At 44.9% G+C, this 19,790-nt stretch overlaps 1 gene segment (V, D, J or C); it reads right to left on the reverse strand.

Moving 5' to 3' along the window:
- Window positions 1–19,408, reverse strand: part of LOC114217816 (T cell receptor alpha chain constant-like) — a 45,693-nt gene extending 26,285 nt beyond the window's left edge. Inside the window, 4 exon segments of the C gene segment in view lie at window positions 17,169–17,224; window positions 17,918–17,967; window positions 18,494–18,735; window positions 19,387–19,408. Of these exon segments, the coding sequence occupies window positions 17,169–17,224; window positions 17,918–17,967; window positions 18,494–18,735; window positions 19,387–19,408 (370 nt within the window).
- Window positions 19,409–19,790: the final 382 nt, after the last annotated feature.

Consider the following 19,790-nt stretch of genomic DNA (forward strand, 5'->3'; position numbering starts at 1 on the left):
ACTCTGAAGAGAGAGAATCACACCTTTTCACTGTCCTCTGCCCCTTGAGACAATCAGATAAGAGATATGAGGAAATAAGAAAAGTACCTTAATTGTTTTCCTTCTCTTAAGAAAATGGGACTCTAGAAAATATCAGGGTGGCAATATCTTTTATCCACATTGAATTTTTGCATACATATGTGCTTATGCATAAGAGCAAGACTAAACATTTTTCAGGCAAGTTTGAGACACATTAATTTGGGCCAACACAGCACATTAATGGCTAGGCTCTTGCTTCAATGTTAGAAGCAGAATTGTGGCTCAAGCCCCAGTATTGACTGGGTTTGAATAACACCCTGGTCTCTCCTCCAGAAATTAGCTTCTTTCCTGTGGTGTGGGTCACATGGTGATTTGGGGCCCAACAAAACCCACGGGGACCAAGGAAATCACACTCTGTAGATACCTGACAAAGGATACTTCTTACAGCCTTGACAAAGTGTGTGTGTGGGGGGGGGGCGGGGGTTGTGGTGTTTAGGGTAATCTTGCTAGTGCTGTACCTGCTTTATAGAGCTGGAATGCCCATAAGTGGGCACATATTTGGGTTTAACCCACTCATATATTTACTTACTTCTCTGCTTTGGCTGTTTGGACCTAGATCTGAGTGAAGATAATAACTCTCAACCATAGCCTCGTTTGGGGGCCATTTGACCATTTTTAACCTACACAGGAACCTGAGAACAGGAATCCCTATAAGCCATGGAAACCTTTTGGATCAGGCTGTTCATGTTTCCAGAGTGGAAATGCTGATAAACACAATCACACACAGGCATGCACAGTAGGGTCTCTATACTCAATGTAGTGCCCAAAGAAGATGCCAAAGAGAGGAAGGGTACATTAGTGGGTCCATCTAGGCTCTGTGAGCTGCTCTGCACAGTAGATCAGCTCTACCTTCCTTGGTCCAGGTTTCAAACCCAGACTCCCTCTAGCTATTCTAGAGCCTCCACTGGTGAGGCTAGTGTTAAGGAAGAGGGTGAGGAGGCTTCTTGGGGTAGGTTCACAGAGTGTGATACAGAAGTCATTCTGGATAAGAAAGGAGTATAGTAGTCTACGGAACTTCTAACAGGGAGATGACCAAGAATCACAGGATGCAATGAAAATAAACCTTGCAAATCTATCTTCCAATATGACATGCCCGTTCTGGGTCAAGGGTCAAATCCTTCCCCAATCATTGGGTATGAACCAAAGTGTGTGTTTTGAGAGGCATCACACTGTAGTGGGATTGCCCTCTTTTGCCTTTGGTGGTGATGAACACAGTCTGCTTTTAGATTCTCAAGTTCCTAAGAAGGACCCTAGGTCATCTTGACCTTCCTTCCACCTCCCCATCCTAGTCTACCCAGGAAGGAGGGTCCTCCAATTACACGTGTTCCCTTAGTTTTAAGACTAAGGGAATTCGTTCATCTTCTTTTCAATTTCTTCACAGGAATGTTTCCCTGGAGTAGAAAACAACCCACTTACCAGGCCATATAGTTCGCTGAGTTCCTTTTCCAAAGTACAGCTTCCTCAAGGCTGAGCCTCTATCGACACAGTGCTGGCCCCCTTTACATGAACCTGGTCCTAATGTGCCCCAACTATTCTCTCCCCTGCCCTGGGGATGTTGAAAATCCACCTCTATCCTCTTTAAGTGGCTATAAGTCTTTTTCTCGTGCAGCCAGCAGTCTTAGCTGGACGGTCAGTCATCGGAGGCTCTCTCTCAGGGGACAGATGCTCTGTGGTAACAATAGCCTTCCCCCCTGCAGAGGCCCCTCCCCTCAGAAAGCAATTACCCGTCCTTTTGAGAGTGTTTAAATTGGAAGGAACTTTGCTTCCCTGGCCCTATTTCCCAGTATAAAAGATACTCACTTACTTGGATTGACATAATGTTTGGATCCCTTTCCAAAGCTGAACTCGTGAAAACTTTGATAGACTAGATCTGCCCTCTGCAAAATCACCTCATTTCCCTCATTCAACCTCTGGTCCTCCCTCCAGGCATTTCTTTTTTCTCCTCTTTCTTTTTTCCTTCCTGGTATCCCCCTTTTACTTTCCCATTTACTGCACTGGGAAATCACACCCCACCATCTTCTAGGCTTAAAGAATCTCAAATAGCCTTTAGCTCATGAATAAGTTGATGACTTTTTTCTTCAGCTATCACAATAATAAAAATAGAAGGAACGGGCCTGGCTCACCTTTTCATCCTGTAGGCTTGAATTCTGGGATCTTAGTACTTAAGAGTTGAAAGGGAGCACAGAGGTGATTTGTTCCAATAGCCAAAATGGTATAGAAATCCCTTCTCTACCATCCAATGCTTAACCATAAGGACCCAGCGTGAAGACCTCCAAGGAGAGGAGCTCTGCGCTTCACAAAGCAGCCTTTCCACTGCAGGGGGGGTTCTACTTGTTCAAAAAAATTCCATAAGAGGTTGAGACGCATCTCTTTTCAACCACTGGTTTCGATTTTGCCTTCTGTACTAACCCCTTCCTCGTCTACGTGGCAGTTCTTCAAATATTTGGAAAGAGTTCCATCTTGTCTTAATATAGTCCAGTGACATCCTGTCTCACTTCTTCTTTAGGGACCTGAGATAGTTTCAGATAGTTAGCTTGATTTTTATCTGACCATGAAGCCTGTGCCCTCAACAAATTTATCATTGTGAGGGCGTACCTGATGGGGAGAGCCCTTCTGGGGTAGAGGAGGAGGTGAGGAAGACACGTGAAGTGGAGAGCTTATGATCCTAATGCAAACCGGGGAAGCTTTTTGGAATTTAGTTACTGACCATTGAGTTTCCCAGGTGAAATTGCCCATGATCATAGCCACCATTTTATTTTAAAATTATTCTGATTTTTTTCCTTCTTACTTACTTGCTCTTACGGTTACTGTGGTTCCTGCTCCAAAAATGTAGTTGTAGTCATCACGGCCACAGTGATGGGTGTTCCTACACAAACCTCATCAAGGCTGCCTCATGGTCTAGCTTTACCCCCATACGCCTTTGGTAACTATCTTAACCTCTTGCTTGGGCTTTCACTTTCACACAATTTCCTCATCTGTGAAAAGGGGGATGCTAGTATCTATCCTAGGGGATTGTTAGGAAGGTGAAATGGGTTCAAGTATGAGAGGCATTTACACAGCACTTTGCATATAGCAAGCATTCAATAAGAGTTTTTAATGATCAAGATTATCTAATTCTTTTTATCTTAAAAAATACATACAATTTTAGTTTGTCACATCTCTCTGAGACCCGGGACATTCACACATACTTTAAATTATATCCAAAAGCTCTTTTGTCAACTAGTAAAAGTAGAAATAGTTAAAATTTGGGAATGTTCTTTACACAGGATACCATCCCAAGAGTAGGGTCGGCAGCCTCAGAATGTTTACTGAATCACAGGATCTGTTTACTATGTTTTACATCTGTTTAAGAGATGTATGCACAAGGAATGAGAAATTGTTATGGGTGGGAACCCAAAAAATAAAAGAACTCAAAACAAATACAAACTGGTAAGAGGAATTTAGGATAATATATTGGTGACTTTTACTTATAGATACTTGTAACTTACTTGGCTTTACACTGAGTTTGGTCCCAGATCCAAAGTAAAATCTGCTAGAGCTGTGCACCCTGTTTGCTGTCATTACAAAAAGTCTGGGGCTTCCTAAAAGGGAGGCGTGCTGAATAGAGATAACCAACCAAGGTAGGTCAAGACTAACCCAACCCCACCAGCTTCTCGCTATTTGCCTAGAAAATTCAAGAACCAAAGTGAGGAATGAGCCAAGAAGACACATTCATTATCAGAGACAGGCAAGATAAGGGCAACTGATTTTCTTCAGTGGTTTTATCGATTTCTTTTCTTTAGTTTTCTGCTTGGGTTCATTCTTAAGTCTTCTGTGCTCCATACACAGAATATTTGAAACAAGGACACTGCCAGTAAGTGCTTTTTACCTTTTTCTTTTCCTAATTACAACTGAAAATTCTCCTCAGGTGGACTGGATTGTGAGAAAAATCCTTACTCTGCCTTTAGGCCCAGGGCTATCTGGAGTCTGTACTGGGATTTGCATTGTGCTTGACAACTTGACCTGAGCTGCTTTTAATGATATCCTGAATCACACCACCTAGTTAGCTGTAGTCTGTCTGCATGTATCATCTACCAAGATCCTTGTATCCTATCTGTCAAAGTACTTACATCATATAACCAAATGTACTTTACCATCCACACTGACACTCTCCTTCCAGCCCCCACAATGAAACTGTACATTTTGGCTCTTTTTTTTTTTTTTTTTTCCTTTCTGCCTGCATGTTCCCTTTCACAAGGGGGAAAGAAAAGAGGCCACAGTGCTGGCTGTCATTTGCAAGTCTAGATGAAACATTATTTATGAGCAAAATATTTTGCTGACAATAAGAACACAAAGGAAACCTCAGTGCCAACAGTTAGACACCCACACAGTTTGGATTTAAACAAATTTCAACAAATGAACACAGTTAGGAGAAATAAAATGGAGGTGACTTCAGTCTAAGCCAAGTAATTATAATACTCATGCAGTTTTGGAGGGCAAGGGGCTTACTTGTTCTTACTTGTAGAAATGATAAGCAGTGTGTTACGGGAACACTTTGCTGGAAGGGCACCAGAGAGCTATAGAAATAGAGCTGCATTTAAATATCTTAAATGGGCACCTTTGTGATTAGCAACTTACATAAAAGTAAGCTAGGACAGGCTAGAAATAGAGCTGGCCAACTAGACTTGGTTTAAGATCGTTCCTGGTCAAACCGTCTTGCAGCATTTCCTCTGGTTCAAATGAAAATATTATGAGAAACAGAGACTCCCTTTATGGAATCTGTTCCTATTATTCAGCGATTCTTCTAGGTTAGGATAGCTTCTTCTCTACTCTCTTTCATCAACTCCCCTTCCAAACATAGCAAAAAGGCTTCTCTTTCTCTTTGGCCTTTGATGAATGAATACTTCTCTTTTCACGTTACCGTTTTGAGCATGTGTTCTTGGTGTCTCTCCTGTACCCTCAGCCCCAGGCCCATCAGGATCCATGTATGTACAGTACACATTTATAGATTAATAAATCAGTGCAAAGAGTATTTGACCGTGGTAGCCTACCAGGTACAACAGTCAGCTGGGTCCCAGAGCCGAAGGTCAGTTGCCAGCCTGAACCAGAAGAAACACTGTGATATGCCCAGCAACAAAAACCAGATCAAATGGGCCAGGCTGGCAGAGCACAGAGTAAAGAGTTGGCAGTTACTCTATGGGTTAGGCCTTACATCACTGTCAGCCTAGGTTTGTTGGAGTAACCATCCTGCCTACCTACAAATCATGAATAAATCCTTGTCTTTACAACCCCACTGTCTCCTAGGGAATCTTTGTTTTCCACTTTCTACTACAGAGTTCTAAGCATCAAACATATGCTTGCAATATATATGTAGAGTAAGTGCTCTCTGATTTTAGATGTTAAATCAGGGTTCACATCTTTTTATCTAAGAAGACTCATAAGGCTCGGGACAGAGACTCTTTCTCCTCCACTCTGGGCATTACTGAGTTGTGCAACCAGGGATAAATCCTTGAGTCCTCCTCAGACTGAGTCTATAGGATGGAAATGAGGTATAGAGCATTTTCTAGTTACTTTGGCTGCTAGTTTGATACTGATAAAATAATTTTATAATGATTAAATTATTGGGGAAATATCTAGTTTTCCACTTTACTTTTGGGTCATTTCTTTTCTCCTAAGGTGGTCCCTATTTTGATTTAGCTGCTAAAAGAGATAAAAAATGCAAGAAAAACGAACTTTAATATTCCCTAAAGTAGTGAGGATGGCACCAAAGGGTCATGCCCAGGAGGGATCAGAATATGGATTGTCATATTTGAGGGAACAAATGAGATCCACCTCCAGAGGGTCAGGGGATGTTGTCCCCTGAGGGCAATATCACGTTGAGTTTGTTCCCTGATGGGTCCCTGGTCTCAGCACCAAGCCTGGTGTAGAGTAGATGAACAAAAATATTTGTCAGATGAGTCCTGTGGGCTCTTCAAACTTCAGGCCAGGAGAATTAATTGTCGAAAGAAGCTCAGCAAACTGGAGATTCAAGTTCTAGTTCCAGCTCAGGCACAGACAGCCTGTAGGACCATGATCGGTTTCCTCCACAGGCCTTAGTTCCATCAAAAATGGAGGCAGTCAATAGGGATGATTTTAAGGGTTCTCTCTGCTCCAGGAGGATATGTTTTACAAATTTTTGGCCCAAAGCTTTAGAACCAGGAGGTGTCCCACAGTACTTAGGAATAAACATTTAAAAAAAAAAGTGATTTTCAGACTCTGGGAGAGGCTAATCACAGTTATTTGGGTCAATGATCATTATTTATAAGGTTCCTTCTATAAGTTGACATAATCTTAGCCAAAAAGAATAGTGCCTTAGGGGCTTATTGAGGAATTAGAAGTCTCATCCACCAATGACTACAAATCCGGGGCAACGGGACCTAGCCAGTACCCCAAGTACACAGTCACACCTCGTTAGTCCCACCACATATATTCTGGGAGCAATTCCCAGGACTCCCCCACATGCCCATTTTGCACCAAGACGGCAGATCCTAGCCAGGGAGACTTTTGTCTTCCTTCTATTTGATGCTCATTCACCCTTTCTAAACATTCTTCAGATAGTGTATAATTGGGTCTAAATCAGCCCCTAATCCACAGACATTGCTTAATCCAGGGGTACACTTCTATACTTACTGGGCTTCACAGATAACTCGGTTCCTTGTCCGAAGATAAGCTTCCCTCCCTGGTTATAATTCACACTGTGTTACATATCCTGTCAAAAACACATCCAATCTTCTTGAACACGTTTCTAATCCTCTACCCAAAAGTCCACATCAGATCTCTCTCACACCATAGCATGAATTGTGGCTATACTTATTGTAACTTTTTTTCTTATAAGGGGAATAAAGTACTTACACAGGGGGCTGATAGAGAATAATGAGAATTCCTATTTATCAAAAAATGTTTCTATCCAAACCGATTTCTCGTTTTTGCTTAATGGCTCTGGATATTGCTGCTCAGGGAAACGTCTTCCTTTCAACTCTGTTTCTCACGGTCTCGGCTAGAAATACGTGGCACCCGGGGGTTAAAATTAAGGGCAGGTGAGACTCCAGGGAATCAAGCCTATCTGCAGTGACCACAACTTGGGTCCCGGCTCCAAAATTCAATTTCCACCAGCCATCAGTTGTCACACTAGTGACAAACACTGCTACAAAATGGCTTCCCCAGACAAGACAGCTGCTAAATGAAGACAAACTGCTTATGGGGAAACAATCTTGCTACAAAATGAGGTAACTGCATGATATGAGATATAAGCTTTTCCCTCCCTTCTCCTCTAATTTCTCTTCTTTCAAGATGCCCAGGATGATGCTTGCCAAGAGCTGTACTTCCTGGGCAGTAGGGCCAGAGCGCAGGGCCTCTGGGGTTAAGGAAGCCCGCCGGGCCCTGGCTCTAGACTCTTTAGTGACAAAAACCCACCACGTCTAGGAGTTCACCTCATGCCAAGCCCAGTCCTCAGCACTGCCGGAGTTCACATTACAGCCGATCACCACGGCTGCCCTCGCCTTTAAATCACCTGGTGCTTTGAATTCATGAGTCTCCTGGAAAACCTGTTCCAGGATCTCTGAGCTCTGAGCCTCTTGGAACTGTATCCATCACTGGCCTCTACTTGCCTCCGTTTTTAAGTCCATGAAATAGGGAGAACTCTACTGGCATCTCCTTCGGAGGAAGACTTGCCATCAGCTGGTTTTACTTACTGGAAGACTGGGAGAGTGGACAGACCCCAGGACTGAGTTATTGGTGGGGTCCTGGCGAGTTCTTTCCCCTCTACCCCTTCCAGAGCTCCTTCAAGGGTGAGGAAGATGATCAGGCACTGGGCCTTGGTCTGCTCAACCCTTTTAATGCTCTTCTGACCCAAGGAGGCCCCCACGGAAAAGAGAGCAGGTCTTCCTTTTGGAGATAATAGTATTCAGCGCACAATTCAAATTATATGCCACTTACTTGGCTTGACAAGCAGCCTTGTCCCCTTCCCAAAGATAAAAGAGTAGCCTTGTCCTTGTGCACCGTGATTCTCTCAGCATCAAAAACCTGCCAACTCAGCTTTCCTGCACACCAGGCCCTCCTGAGAAGGGAAACCTCCAATGCATTTCCTCCGGTGTTATCCACACAGACCCGTGATTTTCCTCCCGGAATGAGTGATCCCTCCCCCTCCTTATTGTCCCTTTCTACCTCCCTCTCCATCCCTGCTCCTGAGGTCACTATGGACCCAGGCCTCAAGACCCTCTGGCTCACTCCCACACCGAGCCCGGGCTCATCTCTTCTCCCACAGAACTGTACTTACAGGGCAGTACGGACAAGCCGGTTCCCCGACCGAAGCTCAAACCCTGGCCGTAGTTAGTCCCACAGTGCCTCTGGGCTCTGCAAAAACCCCCTAGAGCTCCCCTGACTTCATCTCAACACCACAAACAGCCCAGAACTCAGTACCCTGGACCCAGGACCCAGAACCTGTGTTTTTAGCTTGAGGATGAAAAAGCCAGCCTGTTTGTCCTGTCCAGTCCTGAGAACAAAGGGAGTTTGGGACACACCAAGCAAAGGTTCCAAAACTTGACCCAGCGACCCTGGTGTCCTGAAGGATGCAGCTCTGCATTAATAGGCCAGAGTTTTTTGTTTTTTGTTTTTTGTTTTCCCGGAGAGAGACTCCAGGGTCTAGAAAGAGGCTTAAAGAGGGTCTCTCATTTCTTATTCTGCCTTGAGGCAGAGCTGCACATCAATCACCCCTGATAGGAGGGTGTCTATCTCCTTTCAAAACCCTCTAGAGAAGGTGTTCTGGCAACTACTCCTGACAGCTCACTTTCACTGTTCAAAAACCTATTAGGAAGGTTTTATCACTAACCTCACTCCCTTCTTCTCGCAGTATTAGCTGCGTCCTGTGGCCTGAGTCCTGGTGGAGCTGGAGAACACGGCCCCTCTAGCTTCTGTCTGATGCCTCCTATCCCAGACTGCGTTCTGTGACTTGATTCCACTTTCCCCTCCACCTCGTGTTTCCATATTCACTGCCCCGATTTGCCTCTATGGACTTTACTGATCTCCCATCTCCGGCTATTTACAGGTGCCATAGTTCATCATGAGCTTCATTACCTAGAGGAGCAGAAGGACAATTTGGGGACAGGTTGCTCTTTCCTGTGGGACTTCCATTCTCTTTCTATCCCTGTTCCTCCACATGGGAAGCCTGTGTCTTGGGGCACTCTGGAGGAAGTCACACTGGGGTCCGCATGGTGGGAGGTGTAAGGTTTCGGCTACTGTGAGTGCACCCCTGCTCCAAGGGCCTGTGAGCAGCCTCAGGAGCTCCGGCCATGCAGCTCCCTGCAGAAACCTCTCCCCTGCCTCTGACACTTGGATGATTTTGTATTTAAATGATCCAGGATTCTTTCTATTTCCCCTTAGATACTTTCAAATCCCAGGTGAAGAATTTCATAGAACAGGTTGACACTTTCCACCCTCCCCCCATGGCAGCTCTTCTCCTGATGCATGACAGAGTCTTGACAGAAGAGCCCGAGGGGCGAAACAGAAGTTCTACTGTGGTTGGAGATGATGTTTATCATTATTATTAATAGCTAGGGCTTAATGAGCTCTTCTTATGTTTTGGGCACTATGCTAAATACTTTAGCTGTATTATTTTATCTGATCATTACAATAACTCAGCATGGTAGATTTTTTTTAATCCTTATTTTATGGTTGGGGCAAATGAGGCTCAGAGAGGTTAAGTAATTTGCCCAAGGTCACACAGCTAAACAAAGTAGTGGAGCCAAGACTTGAATTTCGGTTTTTCTATCTCTAAAGCTCATGCTATATTGCTTAATCCATAAATACCCAGGTTCCAGATGTGCCCAGGGAACACATGGCCTCTCAGAGATGCTGCAGAAGTAGACTCAGTGCTGGGTGTCATGTTCTACAGAAGAAATTTTACTCCCAAATGAGATGCCCAAAGTTCTAACGGTTCTTTTGAGAGATTTAAATTGCAGTGGTGGGTGGTGGTGGTCAAAGTTAGATGTAAAAAATACTTCCTGGCAGCAAGGCTTGCTAAATTTCAGAATTGATTACAGAGAGGCACCGAGGAATTCCTGCCCTAGAGCATCAGAAGGAGCCAGAGCATATCCCAAATGGCCAGGGTGCATGCAGGGAAGCCTAGTTAGGGGTGGTATAGCACTGGGTTCCCTCCGGAGACCCTTCCTGACATTCTCATTGGCTCAATGATTGTTTATACCTCTATTTCTTTGAAAATGTTGTATATGCTCCTGAGAGCCCCTCACCATGAGCCACAGTACGAGACTGTGTGTGCGTGCATATGTGTGTGTGTGTGTGTGTGTGTGTGTGTGTGTGTGTGTGTGCATGCATGCGCATCTCATTTTAAAGCAGAGAAGGGAACCGACTCTCTTTGGCTTGGGGAAAGAACATTAATAAAGAGCCCAAGCAGATGCACAGGATTAAAGTATTTTTCAAACTAATGATTTGATTGATTGCCCCTGAATGCCCCGCCAAAGAAGAACACAACTTACTTGGCTTCACAGTGAGCGTGGTCCCGTCCCCAAAGGTTAATTTGCCTGTATTGGTGTTACACAGTGCTTAGTGCTATTGCAGTAACCTTGACTGGGGCCCTTAGGAAGACAGGTGGAGGTGGAGGAGGTAAGCAGGAAAACAGAACCTGAAATGACTGCCCATGGCCAAAACAATCTCTTTGTAATTAGGTTAGAACGTGGGATGAATACTAATAACTAGCAACTTCCCAGCCCGGTTGTACTTGCCATAATTTTCCTTGAAAGAATGGGCCTTGGCAGGAGCACCTCCTGGGAAATTCATTCAACGCAGCTACTGCAGGTCTCCTGGGATCCCATCTTGTTTGTTATTCCTGCGGGCCTTTTGTCTATTTTCATCCAATTCCAGCCTTTTTCCTGCTTACTTTTCCTGGACCTTCCTCCTCGTGGAGGCTCACACATTTTCTCAGGGAGAGATTCCATGGATAGTAAAAGCCAAGCACAATGCCCTAGGGAACTATGCATTAATAACCTTGTTTTCCAACTGGTATCACGAACCACCCAACACAAACCAAGCAAAGAAAACACCACCTGTGTTTTGACAGCTTCTGCATGATGGAGGACAGGCTTGTTGGGAAGAATAATAAGCCAGAAAGAAGAACTTACTTGGTGTGACCATGAGTTTGGTGCCCTTCCCGAACGTGAGTCCGTAACTCCCACCCGCAGAGTATGCACAGAGTTCCCTTTCTTTGCAAAAACCCCGTAGATGCTGAGAAAAATCAAAGCACTAACAGCACAGGAGCAGTGCTGACAAAAGCTCAGACCGTAATGATAATCAGATGACAGACAGAAGAGCCTGTGACAGAGGCTGGCCATGGGGTGGACCATCCCTAGAGACCTGGCTGGATTTCAGAGGCCATCTTGTCCATTCTCCTGTCTCCAGCCAAGGTGTTCTCTGACCAAAGACCCATCCAGTCTTTGAGAGCTCCTGGGAAGGTGGCTCTCCTTTGCCAACAGCCTTTGCATTCAAGCAACTGTGCCTTATCTAACTGAAATCTGCAAGTGGCAGTCTGAGTACTTTGTGTCTCCAGCCTCCTTCCTTGAAGACCCAAGACTTCATGTCAACAAACTCCAAATAGAAACTCATCATGGGGCGCCTGGGTGGCTCAGTTGGTTAAGCATCTGCCTTCGGCTCAGGTCATGAGCCCAGGGTCCTGGGTTCGAACCCCACATCGGGCTCCCCGCTCCGCGGGAAGCCTGCTTCTCCCTCTCCCACTCCCCCTGCTTGTGTTCCCTTTCTCGCTGTGTCTCTCTCTGTCAAATAAATAAATAAAATCTTTAAAAAAAAAAAAGAAATTCATCATAACATACTACACCAGTCCCAGTGGTCGTTTCTGGGGGGAGGGGGAGAAAATTCATATAGAAGGAAGTGGGTCAAGGTGAGTATTAGCTTTATCTGTAATTTGAATTGGTTTTACAATGAGAAATTTTCATGCATTTCTTAGACAAATTAAAATTAATCACAACATTAAATATTTTAAATGCCTCCTGGATCTCAGACGAGCCTCCCTGTGCGCCTCAGGCCAAGGAGTCTCTAGTTTTCTGTCCCAAGGTTTTGGTCTCCTGGGACCAGAGGAGGGAACTGGGCCAAACTCTGTGGTCAGAGTAAGCTGGAGGCGCCGAGGCCAGACTGAGATACTTGTGTTTGCTTCTGATTGTCTGGCGGGCTTTTGAATCATGCCAGTGTAACCTGTTTATCTTCCTGCTCACAACTCACTTCCCAGCTCTTAATAGATAGACCTTTTCTGGGGGCGGGGGGGGGGGGGCGGCGCAAAAGCATTCCTAGGAACATTGGAAAAAATCATTAAGGGAAGAAGCCGCGCTGATCAAAATTAGGGATGGCCAGGGACACTTACTTGGAATCACAGAAAGTCTTGTGCCCTTTCCAAAGACAGGCGGGCTGTTTCCTGAATTCCCACAGCGATTGCCTCCATAACAAAAACTCTGAATGCCTGGCCCAGGTTGTTCTGGATGTTTCCTCTTGTTAATCTTTTTCCTAGATCAAAATCTTCCCACTTAACGATAGTTTTTGTTTTCCCTTAGCATGTCTTTGGGTCCTTCTCCCTGATCCTCTACAAAATGTGGTATCATGAAGATGTCTCTGGCTTTGACCGGCTACAAGAGCTTCCATACATGGAGCCGTGGCCCCACAAGAATGCATTTCTGAAACCTGCAAACTTCCAGTTTATTGTTAGGCCTGTGAAAAATGTTCCAAAGGAAACCCCTGTCTCTGGCCTCATGATGAACTCTTTGCTGTGCTAGAAATAAAAAGGATTTGGAAAATGGCACAGAGCGAGAAGCCTCAACACAAGCTGTTGCTCTTGGCCGACACACCATCTTTGTTGCCTCTGGCATTTAAGTAGGTCTTTAAAAAAGCTATCTCCCACCCCTCCCTGGAACAGGGGAAATGAGAAGGCATGGAGCATCAAGAGCCAGGAATCTTAGCAGAGGCCAAACAGGAAAAAGTGGGTCTCTAATGAAGAGTGGAAGGAGACGGTGATAGGTAGGCTGCAGTTACTTCCAAAACCACTTTGGTTGGAGCCAGAAATCACACTGGGTTTAACAATGTGTTCAAACAAAGTCCACTGGGGACAAGCCCTGGGGCGGGGAGAGACTTGAAGATAGACTCTGGGCAAAGGGTCATGATTTTGTACTCTTGATAATATATAAACAATGAAAAAGATAATTGGTATGTAAGCAGCAGAACCCTGGCAGCAACTTCCCTAGCTCTGGAGGGGAAAGAATTGGTATTTGGCTAAGCTGTGGAAAGGCCAAGGACCTGGCCTCCGTGAGAGCGGAAGGGCCCAGGATCTAGGAGCTGCCCACACGTCTTTGAGCCTACGAAACTGTTCACGCCCAACACCAAAGCCACTTTGAACTCAGTGGGAGTTAATACCAGAAAATCACAAGAACAGTACTTACTGGGGAGAACATTAAGTTGAGTCCCCTTTCCAAAGCTGATTTTTTCAGTTTGTTCACACTGTGATTGGGGCCCCAACAAAAACTCTTGGTGATTCTTTTCAGGAAAGTTACACATCCCTTAATGGATATTTCATCTTCCTGGGACTTAACAGATCCCCATGCTGTCTCCTTCTACTATAATAAACAGGCCTCATTATCTCTTCAGCCATCTTTCTCTGTGTCTCCTGGTTATTTTGCTTGAATTTTATGTTACTTATTGCAAATGTGCAGAGGGGAAATTGGATGACCTCATTTAACACAGAGGGCAAATTATAAAAGCAACAATTCAGCAGACTCCTTTGCGATATCCAACACAATTCTATTACGGAAGTCAGAAACTGGCTGGCCAACCACCATTGGGCTAGAAATTCACCCTTCAGAGCCCAAAGAAAGATGGGGGTAAGGGCCATGTCAGCCACACATCTGAGACAGAGCTGCATTACAGAGCCCTCTCACCTCACCCTTGGCTCTGTTAGAGTGGCCTTATCGCCAGACCCTGAAGATGCCTCATCCTAGGACAAGCACATGGTTTGCTGCACTCATGATAGACCTGAGCCAGCCAGGGACAGTGGGGATCATTCATTTTGGCCCAGAGGGATCCTAGTCTTTCGGGAAATGTCCTCCTTTCACAGTACGTGGACGCAGTCTCTTACCACGAAGAGATGGACACCTGATACCATCACCACCAGCCCTGATGGGCTCCTTGTTTGACTCATAAAGAACCAAGCCCTACTGTCTCCTCCTCATTGTCTATCTGACCCTCAGATGCTGTTTACTGCAGTCATTTAAAAAAAGATTAATGTGGGTTGGTCATGCTCACTGGATTTAAGCAAACTTATGGAGTGATCTTGCTTGTTTCCTGGTCTTTTGGTGTTTCCCACAGCTAAACCATTCCGAAATAGGCTATCTTACTTTAAAGCTCCTTGGGTTGGTCACTTCATAGTCTCAGTTGTAACCTGTTGTAGGGTTTAATAACTCAGTCAGCCAACTTGCCAACACATGACTCTTAAAATTCACTTTTTCACTGACATTTGGATGGGCCGCATTGTCCCCAAAATGGCACTGTGGAGGAACTGACACCTCAGGTGCAGCCCCAGGAATGCCAGCCTCCTGAATTCCTTATTTCCCTCCTTCCCAGTGCGGCATGTTTAAAATGTTTTTACTCCCTATGGAGGAACTGATCATTAAACAAAAACCTTGTCATCACACCTGCCATTTTATTTTACTCTGAATTTCCTCTCAGGTGTTTATAAAGCCATCTGGGATTGTCAATTCATCTCTGAATGGTTTTTATCCCCCATTGCATTTGAATAGGAAAGCTATGTTTTTAGTGAAATCTGACATGTATGGGACTAGATGTGGGCATTTGTCTAAGCGGGAAAATGTGTGGGTTTTGGATTGGATCTATTAGAATAAATACATATGCAGGCGTGAGAGACAAAGAAGGTAACTTGTACATATTAGTGGCATTTAGAATGAGATAGATTCTCATTTTTAACAGAACGAAAGACAAGTTTGGTGGGCAAAATCACAGTAAACACACAAATCATTGCTGAATATAGTTTGATACTGTGGCTGTAAATAACTGGTGGCCCCAATATCTCTTCAGAAGGAGAGCTAAGCTACCACATTAAAGGCAATTTGGGGTGGTCTCGTTTTGCATCTATTTATCATTATTGCTCTATTCCCAACAATCATGAATGTTTCATGCATTTGCAAAAGTCAGTTTTCAAACGGTACATTTGCCTACATATTAAATTAAATCTTCACTAACTTCACAGGATTTATTGGTTTGGTCAAATATAAACAGAACGTGGCCACTTACTGGGCTTTACCACCAGCTGGGTTCCCGTTCCAAAGAAGATTCTGGCATTGTTATTGCCACAGCACTTCCTGCCTTTACTGAAACCCCTAGTAAAACCCCGCCAAACATGGCATGGTGGTGAGAGGGCAGTTGGACTCCTTGTGCTTTCTTTTTTTTCCTATGTCTCTGGAAATTGGTCTTTGAGGATTGGAAGAAAAAAAAATGGTTCTGCTACATAAAGCAATATATTTTTATTTTAAAAGACCAAACTTATGAGATTTTCAGATCTTTTTGCATTTCTAGGCCTAAATCTGCCAGAGCTGAATCAAATAATTTGTTAATTCTTGCTCTCACATGGCTGAGCTCAGCCTTAGACACACAGGTCTGAAGGGATGATGCAATCTTATTCCACGGGGATGGTTCCCAGCAACAGAGCCATCTGAACTCACATCCAGACTCCCCCCAAACTTCATGGTCCTGTCCCCTACCCACTGGCCAAGTTATTTTAAAGCTTTCTTACTGCAATAGTGTCTATGTGGTAGCCAAAGAAAATATTTCACCAGGGAAGAGTGATAAAAGGTGAACAGTCCTATCGTTTCCCAACGAAGTTCCACCATGGACTCATGATATTTTAGACAGACAAGGGCAGAGTGTTATGACACACCATCTCCTACACTTTTAGAAAGCCCAGTTCTGAAATAAATGGAAGAAGTGAACCTATTTTGTTATAAGGAAGGTCATATCCTAGAGGCAAGGATAAGAGCACATGGGAGTGCCTTTATCACAACGCTGAGCATTGGCTGGATGGTAATATATGTCAGGTATTGAAGAAAAGAGAGAAGGTGAGCATCTAAGACAGCTGTATCAGGTCTTGGTGAAAAGTAGAGCCTGAGTGACAGAATTGTAAACCTGGGGAGAGAGGGAGACCTGATTTTATCTCCAACATGACTGTGACTTGCTTATTTTTCAGATTTTTTAAAAAGATTTTTATTTATTTATTTGACAGAGAGAGAGAGACAGTGAGAGCAGGAACACAAGCAGGGGGAGTGGGAGAGGGAGAAGCAGGCTTCCCGCCGAGCGGGGAGCCCGATGCGGGGCTCGATCCCAGGACCCTGGGATCATGACCTGAGCCGAAGGCAGTCGCTTAACCAACTGAGCCACCCAGGCGCCCCTATTCTTCAGATTTGAAGAGAAAGAATTCAAAACTGATGTTTTGACCTCTCAGCCTGGAAGCAATGGGTGTCCAGAACAGACCCAAAGGACTAATTCTAGAGAAAATGAAAGGGTAATGCAAATGTGGGAAATATGGGGAAGGTGTTACAAGGGTCCCTGTTTTAAAATCGAACTAACCTACCCTAAGCCTCCTCCTTGGGTCAGTTCTGCCTGACTTCTCAGCAATCTCCCCAACTGTAGCTCTGGAGTCTCTTTTAGAAGAAAAAGAAAAAAGAAGATGTGGCTGGTAGAAGAGCTGACACACCATTGTACAGACAGGTTAGCAGAGGCTGTATCTACCCAGGTACAGGTGTGACCCAAGCTGACATGTGGCCTGGAAATGGGGTTCACAGAGCAGAGAGCCTGCAGCTTCCACATGGGACCAACATTACCACAGTAGTTGTCCCTCCCGGGATTTATCTCAGCATTCGTACCATTTCCCTCTCTCTGCTGTATCATGGGAGGAAAGGGGTGACCGTGGGGGTACTAGGTCAACCCTCAGCCCTCCTTTTCATCAGAGTGGCTGTTACTTTGCTTGCCCTGGACACAGAACCCCATTACTCACGTACTTGGCTTCACGGAAAGCACGGTTCCGGTCCCCAAGATGAGCTTGTTTGTAGCACCCCTGTAGTTCACACAGCCTTTCAGAGCCTTACAAGAATCCGCAGGAAGGGGCATGGTGGGATGGGGTGGGGATGGGCTTAGTCTCTCAGGCTCAGCACACCTCAGACCCACCACAGCAAAGGCTGACTTGCCAGCCATCCCTTGGGCCTCCATATTCCCTTGACCTGCCCTGATACTGCCTTTTAAGTTATATCCTTGTGGGACTTGCACTAAGGCTGGACCCTGAGGTGATGCACCAGCAAGTGACTGGAAGCTTTGTGGGCATCTGCTTCCCACATGAAACAGCGGCCAGAGGCCAGGACTGGGGACGGCCGCAGGGACACTACTTTTCACCCACTGGTCTTTGACTGTGGACCATTCTCTTTTCTCTGAATTTACTCTTCCAGTGGAATCAGGCTGGTTCTATCCTTGGGAAAGCATTCTAACTGTATCAGAGGGAATCAGATACTCCCTAACAACCCAGCTCTGCTCTCTTGGAGGGCTAGTTAAATATTATTCATTCTGGAAGCAATTAGACCAAACAAGAGAGTTGGTGGCTGACATTGCCTCTCACTGGGAGTGCAAACTCCATCTGGGTTGAGTGCATTGTCTCCAGCAAGCTGGATTGTTCTTAAAAATATAATTTGCATGCTAGGCTTCGTGTATTATTCAACTCGTGTCTCCTCTCCCTTACAGGCGCATCTCTGAGACTTACCTGGCTTTATAATTAGCTTGGTCCCAGAGCCCCAGATCAACCGATAGTTGCTATCCACACAGACACAAAAACCTTAACAAAAACCTCCACTGTCCTTCCAGGGAGCCTATTAGAGATAAATCCCAGATAAAAAGTCCAGAGCAAAGCACATAAAACAATGCAGGAATATTGACTACTGAAGATTATTTGCCCATTTAATTATATTTGATTCCCTTGCCCATTACAGATTCCACACACAGATGATGAAATTGAATGACTAAACATCCAAAGTCAATCTAGGTCTCTCTGCATATAAGAGGAGCATAATTCGTAAAGTTTTCAGATTGGCGAGGTTGAACTTGCTTCACCTTCCCTGATGTTTTAAATAAAAATGCTAAAGAGAGAAACAGATCATTTGTTTGGAGTCGTAATGCATCTGATTCTCTAGTGTCTTATTTTCACTGCTGGTAAGATTCTAGTCAGAACCATGGTATTCACATATAGATTAAGCTGATTTGGTTTACAGAGAGTTCTACCTGTGAGACACGGAGTCCCGAGACCAGGGGACCAGGCAGGCAGAGGCGTGGACAGCCCTACCGAGGGCCCTGTCCAGTGTGGTCTGCAGTACCCTGAGGATGGACCAAAGCAAGCTGGCTGTTTACAGAAAAACATCTTTTCAAAATCGCTGCTTGGTTTCCGGCACTTACTTGGAAACACTTGTAATCTGGTTCCAGCCCCAAAGAAGAGTCTGTTGTTGGTAGACACTGTGATACCGAGGTCTACAAAAACCCCCCTGGTGCCCAGTAAGCACCGAATAACCGGCTCCAAATAACTACCAACTGCAAACATTTGGAGATACATTTAAGACACCAATGTGGTGACACTGTCCATTTTCGTTTTGGTTAAATTTCATCCCCTGCACATTCCTATGGCCTGTGCTTATTGTTTTCAATTCACAAAGATGACAGCTCAAAATAATTCACCCTAAGAAAACAGGGAATCTCAAGCTCTCATCTCAGTTCTGATCTTTTGGGGTTTGATTTAAATTATTTAACTTGTCTGTGCCTTGGCTTTTGCGTCTGTGAAATATGTCTGATGATGTGTGACCCTGTGTATCTTATTAGAGAGCATCGGGGAAATAGAAGGGTGGGTGGGAGTGCAGTGGGTCACACCAGGAAAACGCATTTTGAATAATCCGGGGGAAATGAGCTTGTTCAAGCCAAGACATTTACGAACACGAGCAAGAGGGACTATGTTAGCTGAAATTTATTGTCAAAATCACTAACAAAAAGATTTCTCAGTGAAAACTGAAGGAGAATATATCTGTCTCGTGTGTTCTTCCACAAGGAAGTTGGCAAACACGACCACTTAATCTGCCAGAAGGGAGAGGCTTGGAAAAGGTCAACTGAGTGCTGGGGCCTCACTGCCCGGGGTGGGGGTGGGGAGATAAGAAAGAAATGCCAGTCCCTCCCCCACGGCAGTGAACGCACATCGATTAGCTTCCGACGACATGCTAATTTCCCTTGGCTGTCAGCGGCCGCATTAAATGAAATCGGCGAAAGTTATTTTTTTAAAACTGAATGTGACCCTCTTAACGGTCAATGGCGGTGTAGCTAGATCCAGAAACTACGCTCAGTAACTCCCTGAGAAATGGGGGAATGAAACAGAACTCCTCGATAGGATTCGCAGACATCCTAGTGCACAGAGATGAAAAAAGACACTTACGTGGTGTGACAATCACTTGAGTGCCAGACCCAAAATGCAGCACATTCCCCAAGCCTGTCCACAGTGGCTGACTCGACTACAAAAAGCCTGCCACCTCTTCGGAGACACGGGTCTCAGAGCCCAAGGTGGAAGCTACTGCTTCCAGAGAGGAGAGGATTCAGACTCAGGT

This window comes from Eumetopias jubatus, unplaced genomic scaffold (genome assembly GCF_037043125.1).
Source record: "Eumetopias jubatus isolate StellerSeaLion01/CBP00866 unplaced genomic scaffold, mEumJub1_p1.0 scaffold_7, whole genome shotgun sequence".
NCBI classification, from domain to species: Eukaryota; Metazoa; Chordata; class Mammalia; order Carnivora; family Otariidae; genus Eumetopias; species Eumetopias jubatus.